General features: G+C 44.8%; 1 protein-coding gene across 4 annotated transcripts in view; it reads left to right on the top strand.

Moving 5' to 3' along the window:
* LOC139535901 (arf-GAP with GTPase, ANK repeat and PH domain-containing protein 1-like) overlaps positions 1 to 7,057 on the top strand; it is a 47,107-nt gene extending 40,050 nt beyond the window's left edge. For all 4 annotated transcript variants that reach the window (XM_071335841.1, XM_071335840.1, XM_071335839.1 and 1 more), the window contains 3 exons: positions 12 to 234; positions 518 to 857; positions 3,062 to 7,057. In XM_071335841.1, coding sequence (XP_071191942.1) covers positions 12 to 234; positions 518 to 857; positions 3,062 to 3,295 — 797 coding nt within the window. In that variant the 3' untranslated portion in view covers positions 3,296 to 7,057. The remainder of the gene's footprint in view (positions 1 to 11; positions 235 to 517; positions 858 to 3,061) is intronic.
* The last annotated feature ends 5,694 nt before the right edge of the window (positions 7,058 to 12,751 follow it).

Here is a 12,751-nt window from a genome sequence, read left to right as displayed (position 1 = left end):
TTCTCTCTCAGACCCAACATGGGCCAGTCTGAACCTGGGGGCTCTGATCTGCATTGAGTGTTCAGGAATCCACAGGAACCTGGGCACCCACCTGTCCCGTGTCCGCTCTCTGGACCTGGACGACCTGCCCAGAGAACTCACCCTGGTGCTGGGTGCCATCGGCAACCACCTGGCCAACAGCATCTGGGAGGGACGTACGCTGGGCCGCCGAAAACCCACGCCCGATGCCACCCGGTGAGGACTGGGGGACAGGGAAAGGGAGACACTGGGGTACAGAGTATAGGACACTTAATGTGTGAATAAGTGGCAAGCTTGCTAGTTTCAGTTGTTGATGTTGTTGTAGAAAAGGAGGCAGTTGCGTTGATAGAAGTGCTAGAGCTAGTAGTAGAAATAGGAGATGTGAAGGTGTCTGACTACATACACCTGCCTGTATTCACACACTCCGTTCCCTTTGTAACCGTGTCTCTGTAACTGTGTCTTTGTGTCTCTGTAACCATGTGTGTCTGTCTGGTCCCAGAGAGGAGCGGGAGTCATGGATCCGGGCCAAGTACGAGCAGAGGTTGTTTGTGGCTCCGCTGGCCCTGCCCTCCCCCGGTCAGGGGTTAGAGGTCAACACGCTGTCAGCCAGTCTGCTGGCGGCCGTGATGGAGAGGGACCTCCCCCGCCTGCTCCTTCTCCTGGCCCATAGCACCAAGGATGACATCAATGCCCCCCTTCCCCAAGGGGGTCACCTCTCTCCACCCCCCCCTGCTGCCTCCCCTAGCCCTCCCCTGGAGGGCTCCCTCCGGCCGCCTTGCTCCGCGCTGCACGCCGCCTGCCAGCTCGCCGACGTGGTCATGACCCAGCTGCTCGTCTGGGTGAGAGAGCGTCCCTCCTATAATCTCTTCATCCTGCATTTCCATTTTTTTTCTTTCATCCATTCTCGGTTTGAGGCATCATGACATCATGCCACTACAGTCAAAGAATAGCAGAAATAACTTACAGTTGAAGTCGGAAGTTTACATACACTTAGGTTGGAGTCATTAAAACTCGTTTTTCAACCACTCCACAAATTTCTTGTTAACAACCTATAGTTTTGGCAAGTCGGTTAGGACATCTACTTTGTGCATGACACAAGTAATTTTTCCAACAATTGTTTACAGACAGATTATTTCACTTATAATTCACTGTATCACATTTCCAGTGGGTCAGAAGTTTACATACACTAAGTTGACTCTGCCTTTCAACAGCTTGGAAAATTGGAGGTGTACCTGTGGATGTATTTCAAGGCCTACTTTTTTTTATTTTTTTTATTATTTTATATTAAAAAAATAATAATCATAATACAAAAATCAACTTACATTGCTACATCAAACATGTCTAGCAAACCAAACACAGGTATTAACAATACTCAAACATACAAAAAATATCAATAAAAATAAAATAATACAAAACAAACAATTTAAGTGCAATTATATTCACTCTGAAAAGATCTTATTATAATGATTCGTGAAGATGTTATTCTTGTTGTTATTCACTAGGGTTAATGTTTTAATAAGATAATTCAATTCAATCAGAAAAATTGGTAATTTTGGTATAGAATTTGGGTGTTTGTTTGTGTATAAAGTATTTGGCAACAAGAATAGTTTCAAGGCCTACCTTCAGACTCAGTGCCTTTTTGCTTGACATCATGGGAAAATCTAAAGAAATCAGCCAAGACCTCAGAAAAAAAATTGTAGCCCTCCACAAGTCTGGTTCATCCTTGGGAGCAATTTCCAAACACCTGAAGGTACCACGTTCATCTGTACAAACAATAGTACGCAAGTATAAACACCATGGGACCTCGCAGCCGTCGTACCGCTCAGGAAGGAGACGCGTTCTGTCTCCTAAAGATGAACGTAGTTTGGTGCGAAAAGTGCAAATCAATCCCAGAACAACAGCAGAGGACTTTGTGAAGATGCTGGAGGAAACAGGTACAAAAGTATCTATATCCACAGTAAAACGAGTCCTATATCGACATAACCTGAAAGGCCGCTCAGCAAGGAAGAAGCCACTGCTCCAAAACCGCCATAAAAAACCCAGACTACGGTTTGCAACTGCACATGGGAACAAAGATTGTACTTTTTGGAGAAATGTCCTCTGGTCTGATGAAACAAAAATAGAACTGTTTGGCCATAATGACCATCATTATGTTTGGAGGAAAAAGGGGGAGACTTGCAAGCAGAAGAACACCATCCCAACCGTGAAGCACGTGGGTGGCAGCATCATGTTGTGGGGGTGCTTTGCTACAGGAGGGACTGGTGCACTTCACAAAATAGATAGCATCACGAGGGAGGAAAATTATGTGGATATATTGAAGCAACATCTCAAGACATCAGTCAGGAAGTTAAAGCTTGATCGCAAATGGGTCTTCCAAATGGACAATGACCCCAAGCATACTTCCAAAGTTGTGGCAAAATGGCTTAAGGACAGCAAAGTCAAGGTATTGGAGTGGCCATCACAAAGCCCTGACCTCAATCCTATAGAACATTTGTGGGCAGAACTGAAAAAGCGTGTGCGAGCAAGGAGGCCTACATACCTGACTCGGTTACACCAGCTCTGTCAGGAGGAATGGACCAAAATTCACCCAACTTATTGTGGGAAGCTTGTGGAAGGCTACCCGAAACGTTTGACCCAAGTTAAACAATTTAAATGCAATGGTTCCAAATACTAATTGAGTGTATGTAAACTTCTGACCCACTGGGAATGTGATGAAAGAAATAAAAGCTGAAATAAATAATTCTCTACTAATATTCTGACATTTCACATTCTTAAAATAAAGTGGTGATCCTAACTGACCTAAGACAAGGAATTTTTACTAGGATTAAATGTCAGGAATTGTGAAAAACTGAGTTTAAATGTGGTGTATGTAATCTTCCGACTTCAACTGTACATACTGTAGTGGATATCACACAGAAGTGACACTTGACCAAAAACAGCTATACATGTGTTTTTTTATTCACTACGAATTTCAACTGAATCTTATTGCCCTCTCTCATTCTCCCTAATCCTCCTCCCTCTCTCTCTCTCTCCCTGGTCGTAGTATGGCAGTGATGTGAGGTGTCGGGACGCCCAGGGGCAGACGGCCGTCACGTTGGCACGTTATGCTGGCAGTCAGGAGTGTGCCGACATCCTCCTACAGTATGGCTGCCCCAACGAGCCCGCCCCTTCGGTTGCCACAACACCGAGCCTCTCGGTCGCCACGACACCCAGCCTTTCCCGCAAGAGCAGCGCCGGCAGCCTCAGCCGCAGCAGCTCCAGAAGAGCAGTGTCTTAATGTGAAGGGGGTTAGAAAACGTGTGTGTGTGTAAGAGAGTAAGAGAGAGGGTGTGTGTGTGTAAGAGAGAGGGGGGATATGTGTGTGGGTGGATGTGTGCGTCAGTGTGTGTTAGAATGCCGGTGTGTGTGTGTGAGGTTGTGTGGGTGGTGCATGTGTGTTTGTAACCATATGTATGCCAGGGTGGCTCTAGTTGAAGGGGGAGGCTGTGTCCTCACAGTGTCCTCTAAAATGGACAAGCAGCTAATACTGTCACCACCGTAAAGCCAGAAGGCAGAGCTCACTCTTACCTGGCTCTGTGTCTGGCTCTGGCTCTGTGTCTGTGTCTGTGTCTGTGTCTGTGTCTGTGTCTGTGTCTGTGTCTGTGTCTGTGTGTGTGTGTGTGTGTGTGTGTGTGTGTGTGTGTGTGTGTGTGTGTGTGTGTGTGTGTGTGTGTGTGTGTGTGTGTGTGTGTGTGTGTGTGTGAGAGAGAGGGACTGCTCTACTCAGTGGCTACCTTGTCCCCACTATGGCGCTGATTGATGATCCACTCTTCCAGGCTCCCCTCACCACCGCTCTGTGGGAACTTTGACCTGTGTGTTACTGCTACACCACCACCCGTGCCCTGCACCTTAGTAACACACAGACAGAAAGACAAAGGGATAATGTAATGACAAGCGCTGGGGCCAAAATGGTGGCCCATCCTGTATGCTGACTTGGGTTCATGCCCAATCACATCTCTCAAACCACAGGGCTGGGAGAGGAAAATGAACGAGAGGTACAGAACTGCAATAATTGAATTACCAGTGTGAGACAGTGGATTTGTGGCTTTTTCTCATCCTACTGTACCTCTAGGTACTTGGAATCCCATGATAACAGACAACAATATGAAAACGGGAAGATGCTTTCCGTTATCGACGGCAGAAGATGTAAATGTCAAATTGAATATGAACATTTCTCCTGTGCTTCGATGGTTAGGTTGACGTGAGGTGGAGCAGGTTAACTCAAAATGCAGCTAAATCAATGAAGATGCTACATTATGATAAAATGAGTATGAGGGGGCTCATTGAATCCTCTGAACGGCATTGTACTTACTCATACAGAAACTTAACAGTGGAGCCAAGACCAACACCAACTGCCAGTGCTGGAACGAACATAACCACTGTTAAACCTCATCACTGTACCACAGTCAAACAAAACGGTCAGTTACTGAACAATGCTCAGCTGAGGTCAAATTCAAAAGAAATACTGTCCGACAGATAAAGGATTTGTATTTTAAGAATTTAGGTCAAAATAATAATTGTATAGAAAGACATATATGAAATTGATATTATTACTTTACTTGTCATAGTTATCAATATTGAGAAGTACTTCATGTTCAAGAATGTTATTGTATGTTCTGAAGTTTATATGGTAGGTTCTTGTTTGTAATACACATGGGTTACTCTTAGCTGTTGAGAGATTCAAAACTGTGACAGATTTGTTGATTTATTTTATTTGGCAGTCCGCTATCTACAGTCATGTGAAAAAGTAAGTACGCTCCCTGGAAAGTGGTCTTTTTTAAATTTGACATACAGTATTTGGACACATGGATATCTGAGCTAAATTCCAACCACATTCATTGATAAAGGTGATCCAATTTAACAAATCACACACAAAAAAAGTTACTTTGAAAATGTTATGCAATTAAAATAAACAAAAATGCAGTTTCTTTAAGCAGAAAAAGTTAGTACACCCCTACCATTACCATCACATAAAATGGCTAAAATTAGAATCAGGTGCACCAAAATAGGTGAAAATCATTAGAGAGTAACTTGGGAGGGTCCAGCTTTCCATAAAGATTAGAAACTGGTTTGTTCTTAACCGTATGGGTGTTTGGTAAAACATCATGTCAAGATCAAAATACCTACCTGAGGCCCTCAGAAGAAAGATTATTGATGCCCATGAGTCTGGGAGGGGTTACAAATCCATTTCCAAGCAATTTGAAGTACATCATTCCACTGTCTGACGGCTCATCTACAAATGACCACTGGCAATCTACCTAGGCCAGATCGTCCCACCAAAATCAGCCCAAGAGCTGACCGAAAGATGCTCATAGAAGTCTCTAAGAACCCCAGGGTAACATCAAGGGATCTACGGGCCTCTCTTGCCACAATCAATGTCTAAGTGCATGAGTCAGCTGTCAGAAAGAGACTGCACAAACTTGGCCTACATGGGAGGTCAGGAAGGAAGAAGCCTCTGCTCTCAAAAAAGAATATGAAGACACGGCTGACATTTTCCAGACAACATCTGGGTGAAGACCAAAACTACTGGAACAATGTGCTCTGGACAGATGAGTCAAAGGTGGAGTTGTTTGGCCGCATTGCCAGACGCCATGTTCGGAACACTGCCTTTGAACAGAAGAACCTCCTACCAACCGTAAAGCATGGAGGCGGTGGCGTTATGGTTTGGGGCTGCTTTGCTGCCTCAGGGCCTGGACAACTTGCCATCATTCAAGATGATTCTGAACCGAACATGCATCTTGCAACAGGACAATGATCCAAAACACACAAGCAAAGCTATAACAGAATGACTCAAAAATAAGAAATGGAGGGTTATGGAATTCCCCCACAGCATCCTGTCGAAATGCTGTGGGGGAACTTGAAGCTGGCCGTGCTTGCAAGAAAGCCCTCGAACATGTCAGTTGAAGTAGTACTGTAAAGAAGAGTGGGCAAAAATTCCTTGCTGTCGATGTAAGAGACTAATAGATAGTTACAAGAAACATTAAGTTATTTCAGCCAAAGGGGGCAACACCAGCTATTGAAGCTAGGGGTGTACTTATTTTTTTCTGCACTATGGAGTTGCATTTCTGTACATTTTTTGATAAATAAAACATTGCAAAGTATAGTCTTTCAGTGTCATTTATTAAATTAGGTTTCCTTTATCTGTCAATTGTGGTGAAGTGAAGATTACACATCCATCTGTCCAAATATGTACAACAAAAGACCACTTTCCAGGGAGTGTACTTACTTTTTCACATGACTGTATCTCCATGACATCACTTTGAGTTCCAAGATGGAGACTTGTAATGTGTGTGCATAATGTGTGTTTCAGAAATTAGAAACATTGATTTACTGTGTAGTCATATCGAAGAATAGAGAGAGAGAGACCCACTAGTGCAGTTGCTCTATGTCCTATTTTAGCTGAACAGTGTTACTGCCAGACGCCGTTTTAGTGTGAAACAAATGAAATGCCTTCAGTTTGATTGAATGTATTGCAATTATTGGTAAGGTTTTGGTGAACTGCCACACCTCCAAAAGAAAAAGGGTTTCAAAACCAAAAGTCGCAGACGTCATTCTCGATTATCATCCCAACTGTACAAAATGATCATTAGTAAGAGAAATCATTGGCCTTGTGCTGAGAATGTTTTGCTAGTGGCCACATTAGAGACTATTATAATAATACCACAAGGACCATGTTGCTTGAATATTGAGACTTACAAATCTACTCTAGTATGATCATACCGCTAGTCTTTTTTTAACTGAAATTGAAAATCTCCAATGACTTTGTGTCTGTAAATAGTGTAAGGTTCTCTTTTTTTTTCAGTGTTTTTCTACTCATGTTCATGATTCATGGCTCATTCAAGCTAGCTGTCAATACAATTACTGTCCAACCTGTGGTGTTTTATTTATAGATTTGGGGGTATTTCATATTTTAATGTGAAACCTTTATCTGCTTAAAAAAAGATGGAAATAGAAAACAACACCATACAACAAAGCAACAGAATAAAATGTTCATAATATGTTTCTGGGTATTTTGTCATTATAATGAATTGACTTGAAGGGTTAAGCAAAACTCAGGCATGGATCTGTCTCTGTACATGTATAGTGTTTTGCTATGCAAGGTTGTGTGTGTGTGTGTGTGTGTGTGTGTGTGTGTGTGTGTGTGTGTGTGTGTGTGTGTGTGTGTGTGTGTGTGTGTGTGTGTGTGTGTGTGTGTGTGTGTGTGTGTGTGTGTGTGTGTGTGTGTGTGTGTGTGTGTGTGTGTGTGTGTGTGTGTGTGGTAAATGAACCTGAAACACTCATTTCCAGTGTCGGCCATGGGGAGGCAGCATGTACTGTAGATTGTGAGGAGACATGAGAAGGCAGACGATATCATTCAAGAATTCTGTAGTGTCAGCTCAGGCCAAGCCACAGAAACCTGCTAATGAATCCTGGTTGCGTCTCAAATAGCACCCTATTTCCAATGTACTATTTCACCACTACTAGGGTACCACTTGGGACGTGATTAATTTACAGGTAATTTTTACAATAGTCAAATCCTTCTTCACAAAATGTAGAATTAGTCACCACTAACTCAAATCAAATCAAATCAAATTTTATTAGTCACATACACATGGTTAGCAGATGTTAATGCGAGTGTAGCGAAATGCTTGTGCTTCTAGTTCCGACAATGCAGTAATAACCAACAAGTAATCTAACCTAACAATTCCACAACTACTACCTTATACACACACAAGTGTAAAGGGATAAAGAATATGTACATAAAGATATATGAATGAGTGGTGGTACAGAACGGCATAGGCAAGATGCAGTAGATGGTATAGAGTACGGTATATACATATGAGATGAGTACTGTAGGGTATGTAAACATAAAGTGGCATAGTTTAAAGTGGCTAGTGGTACATGTATTACATAAAGATGGCAAGATGCAGTAGATGATATAGAGTACAGTATATACATATGAGATGGGTAATGTAGGGTATGTAAACATTATATTAAGTGGCATTGTTTAAAGTGGCTAGTGGTACATTTTTACATAATTTCCATCAATTCCCATTTTTAAAGTGGCTGGAGTTGAGTCAGTATGTTGGCAGCGGCCGCTAAATGTTAGTGGTGGCTGTTTAACAGTCTGATGGCCTTGAGATAGAAGCTGTTTTTCAGTCTCTCGGTCCCTGCTTTGATGCACCTGTACTGACCTCGCCTTCTGGATGATAGCGGGGTGAACAGGCAGTGGCTTGGGTGGTTGTTGTCCTTGATGATCTTTATGGCCTTCCTGTGACATCGGGTGGTGTAGGTGTCCTGGAGGGCAGGTAGTTTGCCCCCGGTGATGCGTTCTGCAGACCTCACTACCCTCTGGAGAGCCTTACGGTTGTGGGCGGAGCAGTTGCCGTACCAGGCGGTGATACAGCCCGACAGGATGCTCTCGATTGTGCATCTGTAGAAGTTTGTGAGTGCTTTTGGTGACAAGCCGAATTTCTTCAGCCTCCTGAGGTTGAAGAGGCGCTGCTGCGCCTTCTTCACGACGCTGTCTGTGTGGGTGGACCAATTCAGTTTGTCCGTGATGTGTACACCGAGGAACTTAAAACTTTCCACCTTCTCCACTACTGACCCGTCGATGTGGATAGGGGGGTGCTCCCTCTGCTGTTTCCTGAAGTCCACAATCATCTCCTTTGTTTTGTTGACGTTGAGTGTGAGGTTATTTTCCTGACACCACACTCCGAGGGCCCTCACCTCCTCCCTGTAGGCCGTCTCGTCGTTGTTGGTAATCAAGCCTACCACTGTAGTGTCATCCGCAAACTTGATGATTGAGTTGGAGGCGTGCATGGCCACGCAGTCGTGGGTGAACAGGGAGTACAGGAGAGGGCTCAGAACGCACCCTTGTGGGGCCCCAGTGTTGAGGATCAGCGGGGTGGAGATGTTGTTACCTACCCTCACCACCTGGGGGCGGCCCGTCAGGAAGTCCAGGACCCAGTTGCACAGGGCGGGGTCGAGACCCAGGGTCTCGAGCTTGATGACGAGTTTGGAGGGTACTATGGTGTTAAATGCTGAGCTGTAATCGATGAACAGCATTCTCACATGGGTATTCCTCTTGTCCAGATGGGTTAGGGCAGTGTGCAGTGTGGTTGCGATTGCGTCGTCTGTGGACCTATTGGGTCGGTAAGCAAATTGGAGTGGGTCTAGGGTGTCCGGTAGGGTGGAGGTGATAGGTGATATAACTTGATCTGTGCTTAAGCCAGTTTCTGCATTCCTCGACATCAGTGTTTATGGACACAGGACATGGACGATATTCCCTTCCTGGAAATGTTATGCCACTGGGGGGCCCTTCATTACAGCAACGAGAAACAGGAAGTGCGTGACAGAGGAAAAGAAAGTAACCGCTAGCTTATTCCATCATGCACTTTATTGAGGGAGACATTAAGCATGGCAAAGGGACATTCCACTACATTAGTTTTGTTACTGCGCAACAATGGGTTAAGACTCCACATCTGATTGGCTGGTGCAAGCGTCACTCAACTCCTTTGCCCTCTCATTGGCCGCCGTCCTCCCTTTACCCCTGCGTTGACGTAATTCTCGTCTCTTCCCCTGGCAGGTGGCGAGCCAAGTTGGCGATGAGGTTGCCACAGAAACTCCTGCTGAGGAAGTTGTAGAGGATGGGGTTGGCCAGGCAGTGGAACCGTGACAGGGCCTGGACCACCGTCTGGTAGCTCAGCACCCTCGGGTTCAGCTAGTTCACCAGCAGCAGCGGCAAGACAATGTGGAAGGGCAGCCAGCACAGCACAAACAATAGGGAGTACAGATGAACCAGCCACAGCTCCCCCTGTTCTTTCCCCTAAACCAGCCCTTCAGGTCTGGTCCACACCGCCTGCAGAGTCAGCATGTTAAAGGTCATGATGATGGCCGCCGGGCCCAGGAACTGGAAGATCAGATAGAGGAAGGTGTGGGCAGCATACCAGTCCACAAAGTTGTGCTGATAGATGTAGCATTCCTGCTCGTCCCACTCCAGCAGCGTCACATGGGCGTTATCCAGCAGGTAATGACATCATAATGTATTTGCATTGTGTGTCTATATACAGTATCTTTATTAGTTTGTCATGTTACCATCACAGCTCTCTGCTGGGATCTCTTGATTGGGCCAATACTGACTGTGAATTTATAATTATGCCCACCTCTGTGGTATTGTTCAGTTGACATTGATTGTCATTGCCTTGCACGCTGAAAAAGGGCTCATACCCAAAACGTTTGTGCAGCAATAAAAACATGCCAAGGAGTGGTGTCCTATATATATTCTTTGCGTTATCAAGCAGGCCTAGAACTACGGACAGGACACAGAGGAACCCCCTGAGCCTGTCTGCTTGGGGCCACAAGTTCGTGGGGCCGGAGCGCACCACGGACAGGTCGTGCTCCACCATCATATAGACCATGGAAGAAGGAGCTGCTGTAGAAGTTGATGACACAAACGAGGAAGGTGAAGCGGCACAGGAAGTGTCCCCACAACCACACGTTCTCCAACATGGCCTACAGGATGGAGAAGGGCACCACCACTATAATCAGCAGGTCCGACACGCCTACATTGAGCACACAGAAGAGCACAGCCGTTGCAACTGCTGAGCAGGCGCCAGTTGACCCACACCACCAGGGCGTTGAGCGTCAGGCCGGCCACGAAGAGCAGCAGCTAGAGCAGGAGGAGTGCCATGCGCTGCGAGGTGTTGTCCTGGTCTGTGTGGTTGTCTTCGTACCAGGATGAGTTGCTATGCTAGTGCTTGTTCATGACCTGTAGGTGGTAGTTTATCCATTACAGGACCATGAGAAAATACAGAAATAAATCAGAGAAATGAATACAGTGTCATAAGAATCTCTATGACACGCAACCCACCAGAGTACCACCAGAGCTCTGGACTGTTACAGATTATTTCTGTGGATATCATATTTACAAATAAAAATTTGTCTGGAGAATTATCAGACCATACGGAAAGAGCCTGCATGAGAAATAAGTAATCAAATCAAATTGTATTGGTCACATCCACATATTTAGCTGATGTTATTGCGAGTGTAGCGAACTGCTTGTGTTCCTAGCTCCAACAGTGCAACCAGTATCTAACAATTCACAACAATACACACAAATCAAAAAGTAAAATAATGGAATTAAGAAATATATAAATATTAGGACAAGCAATGCTGGAGTGGCATTGACTAAAATACAGTAGAATAGAATACAGTATATACATATGAAATTATTAAAGCAGTATGTAAACATTATTAAAGTGACCAGTGATTCCATGTCTATGTATATAGGGCAGCAGCCTCTGAGGTGCTGGGTTGAGTAACCGGGTGGTAGCCGGCTAGTGGTGACTATTTAGTCTCTCTGTCCCAGCTTTGATGCACCTGTACTGACCTCGCATTCTGGATGATAGCGGGGTGAACAGGCAGTGGCTCGGGTGGTTGGTGTCCTTGATGATCTTTTTGGCCTTCCTGTGACATCGGGTGCTGTAGGTGTCCTGGAGGGCAGGCAGTGTGCCCCCGGTGATGCATTCTGCAGACCGGTAACCCCCTCTGGAGAGCCCTACGGTTGCAGGCGGTGCAGTGTTCTGGCCTGGTTCAGATCTTATCTGTCGGAAAGATATCAGTTTGTCTCTGTGAATGGTTTGTCCTTTGACAAATCAACTGTACATTTCGGTTTTCCTCAAGGTTCCGTTTTAGGACCACTATTGTTTTCACTATATATTTTACCTCTTGGGGATGTCATTCGAAAACATAATGTTAACTTTCACTGCTATGCGGATGACACACAGCTGTACATTTCAATGAAACATGGTGAAGCCCCAAAATTGCCCTCGCTAGAAGCCTGTGTTTCAGACATAAGGAAGTGGATGGCTGAAAACGTTCTACTTTTAAACTCGGACAAAACAGAGATGCTTGTTCTAGGTCCCAAGAAACAAAGAGATCTTCTGTTGAATCTGACAATTAATCTTGATATTTGTAAAGTCGTCTCCAATAAAACTGTGAAGGACCTCGGCGTTACTCTGGACCCTGATCTCTTTTTTTACGAACATATCAAGACTGTTTCAAGGACAGCTTTTTTCCATCTACGTAACATTGCAAAAATCAGAAACTTTCTGTCCAAAAATAATGCTGAAAAATTAATCCATGCTTTTGTTACTTCTAGGTTAGACTACTGCAATGCTCTACTTTCCGGCTACCCGGATAAAGCACTAAATAAACTTCAGTTAGTGCTAAATACGGCTGCTAGAATCCTGACTAGAACCAAACGATTTGATCATATTACTCCAGTGCTAGCCTCCCTATACTGGCTTCCTGTTAAGGCAAGGGCTGATTTCAAGGTTTTACTGCTAACCTACAAAGCATTACATGGGCTTGCTCCTACCTATCTTTCCGATTTGGTCCTGCCGTACATACCTACACATACGCTACAGTCACAAGACGCAGGCCTCTTAATTATCCCTAGAATTTCTAAGCAAACAGCTGGAGGCAGGGCTTTCTCCTTTAGATCTCCATTTTTATGGAATGGTCTGCCTACCCATGTGAGAGACGCAGACTCGGTCTCAACTTTTAAGTCTTTACTGAAGACTCATCTCTTCAGTGGGTCATATGATTGAGTGTAGTCTGGCCCAGGAGTGTGAAGGTGAACGGAAAGGCTCTGGAGCAACGAACCGCCCTTGCTGTCTCTGTCTGGCCGGTTCCCCTCTCTCCACTGGGA

Source organism: Salvelinus alpinus, chromosome 12 (genome assembly GCF_045679555.1).
Source record: "Salvelinus alpinus chromosome 12, SLU_Salpinus.1, whole genome shotgun sequence".
NCBI lineage: Eukaryota > Metazoa > Chordata > Actinopteri > Salmoniformes > Salmonidae > Salvelinus > Salvelinus alpinus.
The sequence above is the reverse complement of the archived record's forward strand: the minus strand, read 5'-3'. Positions and strand labels throughout refer to the sequence as shown.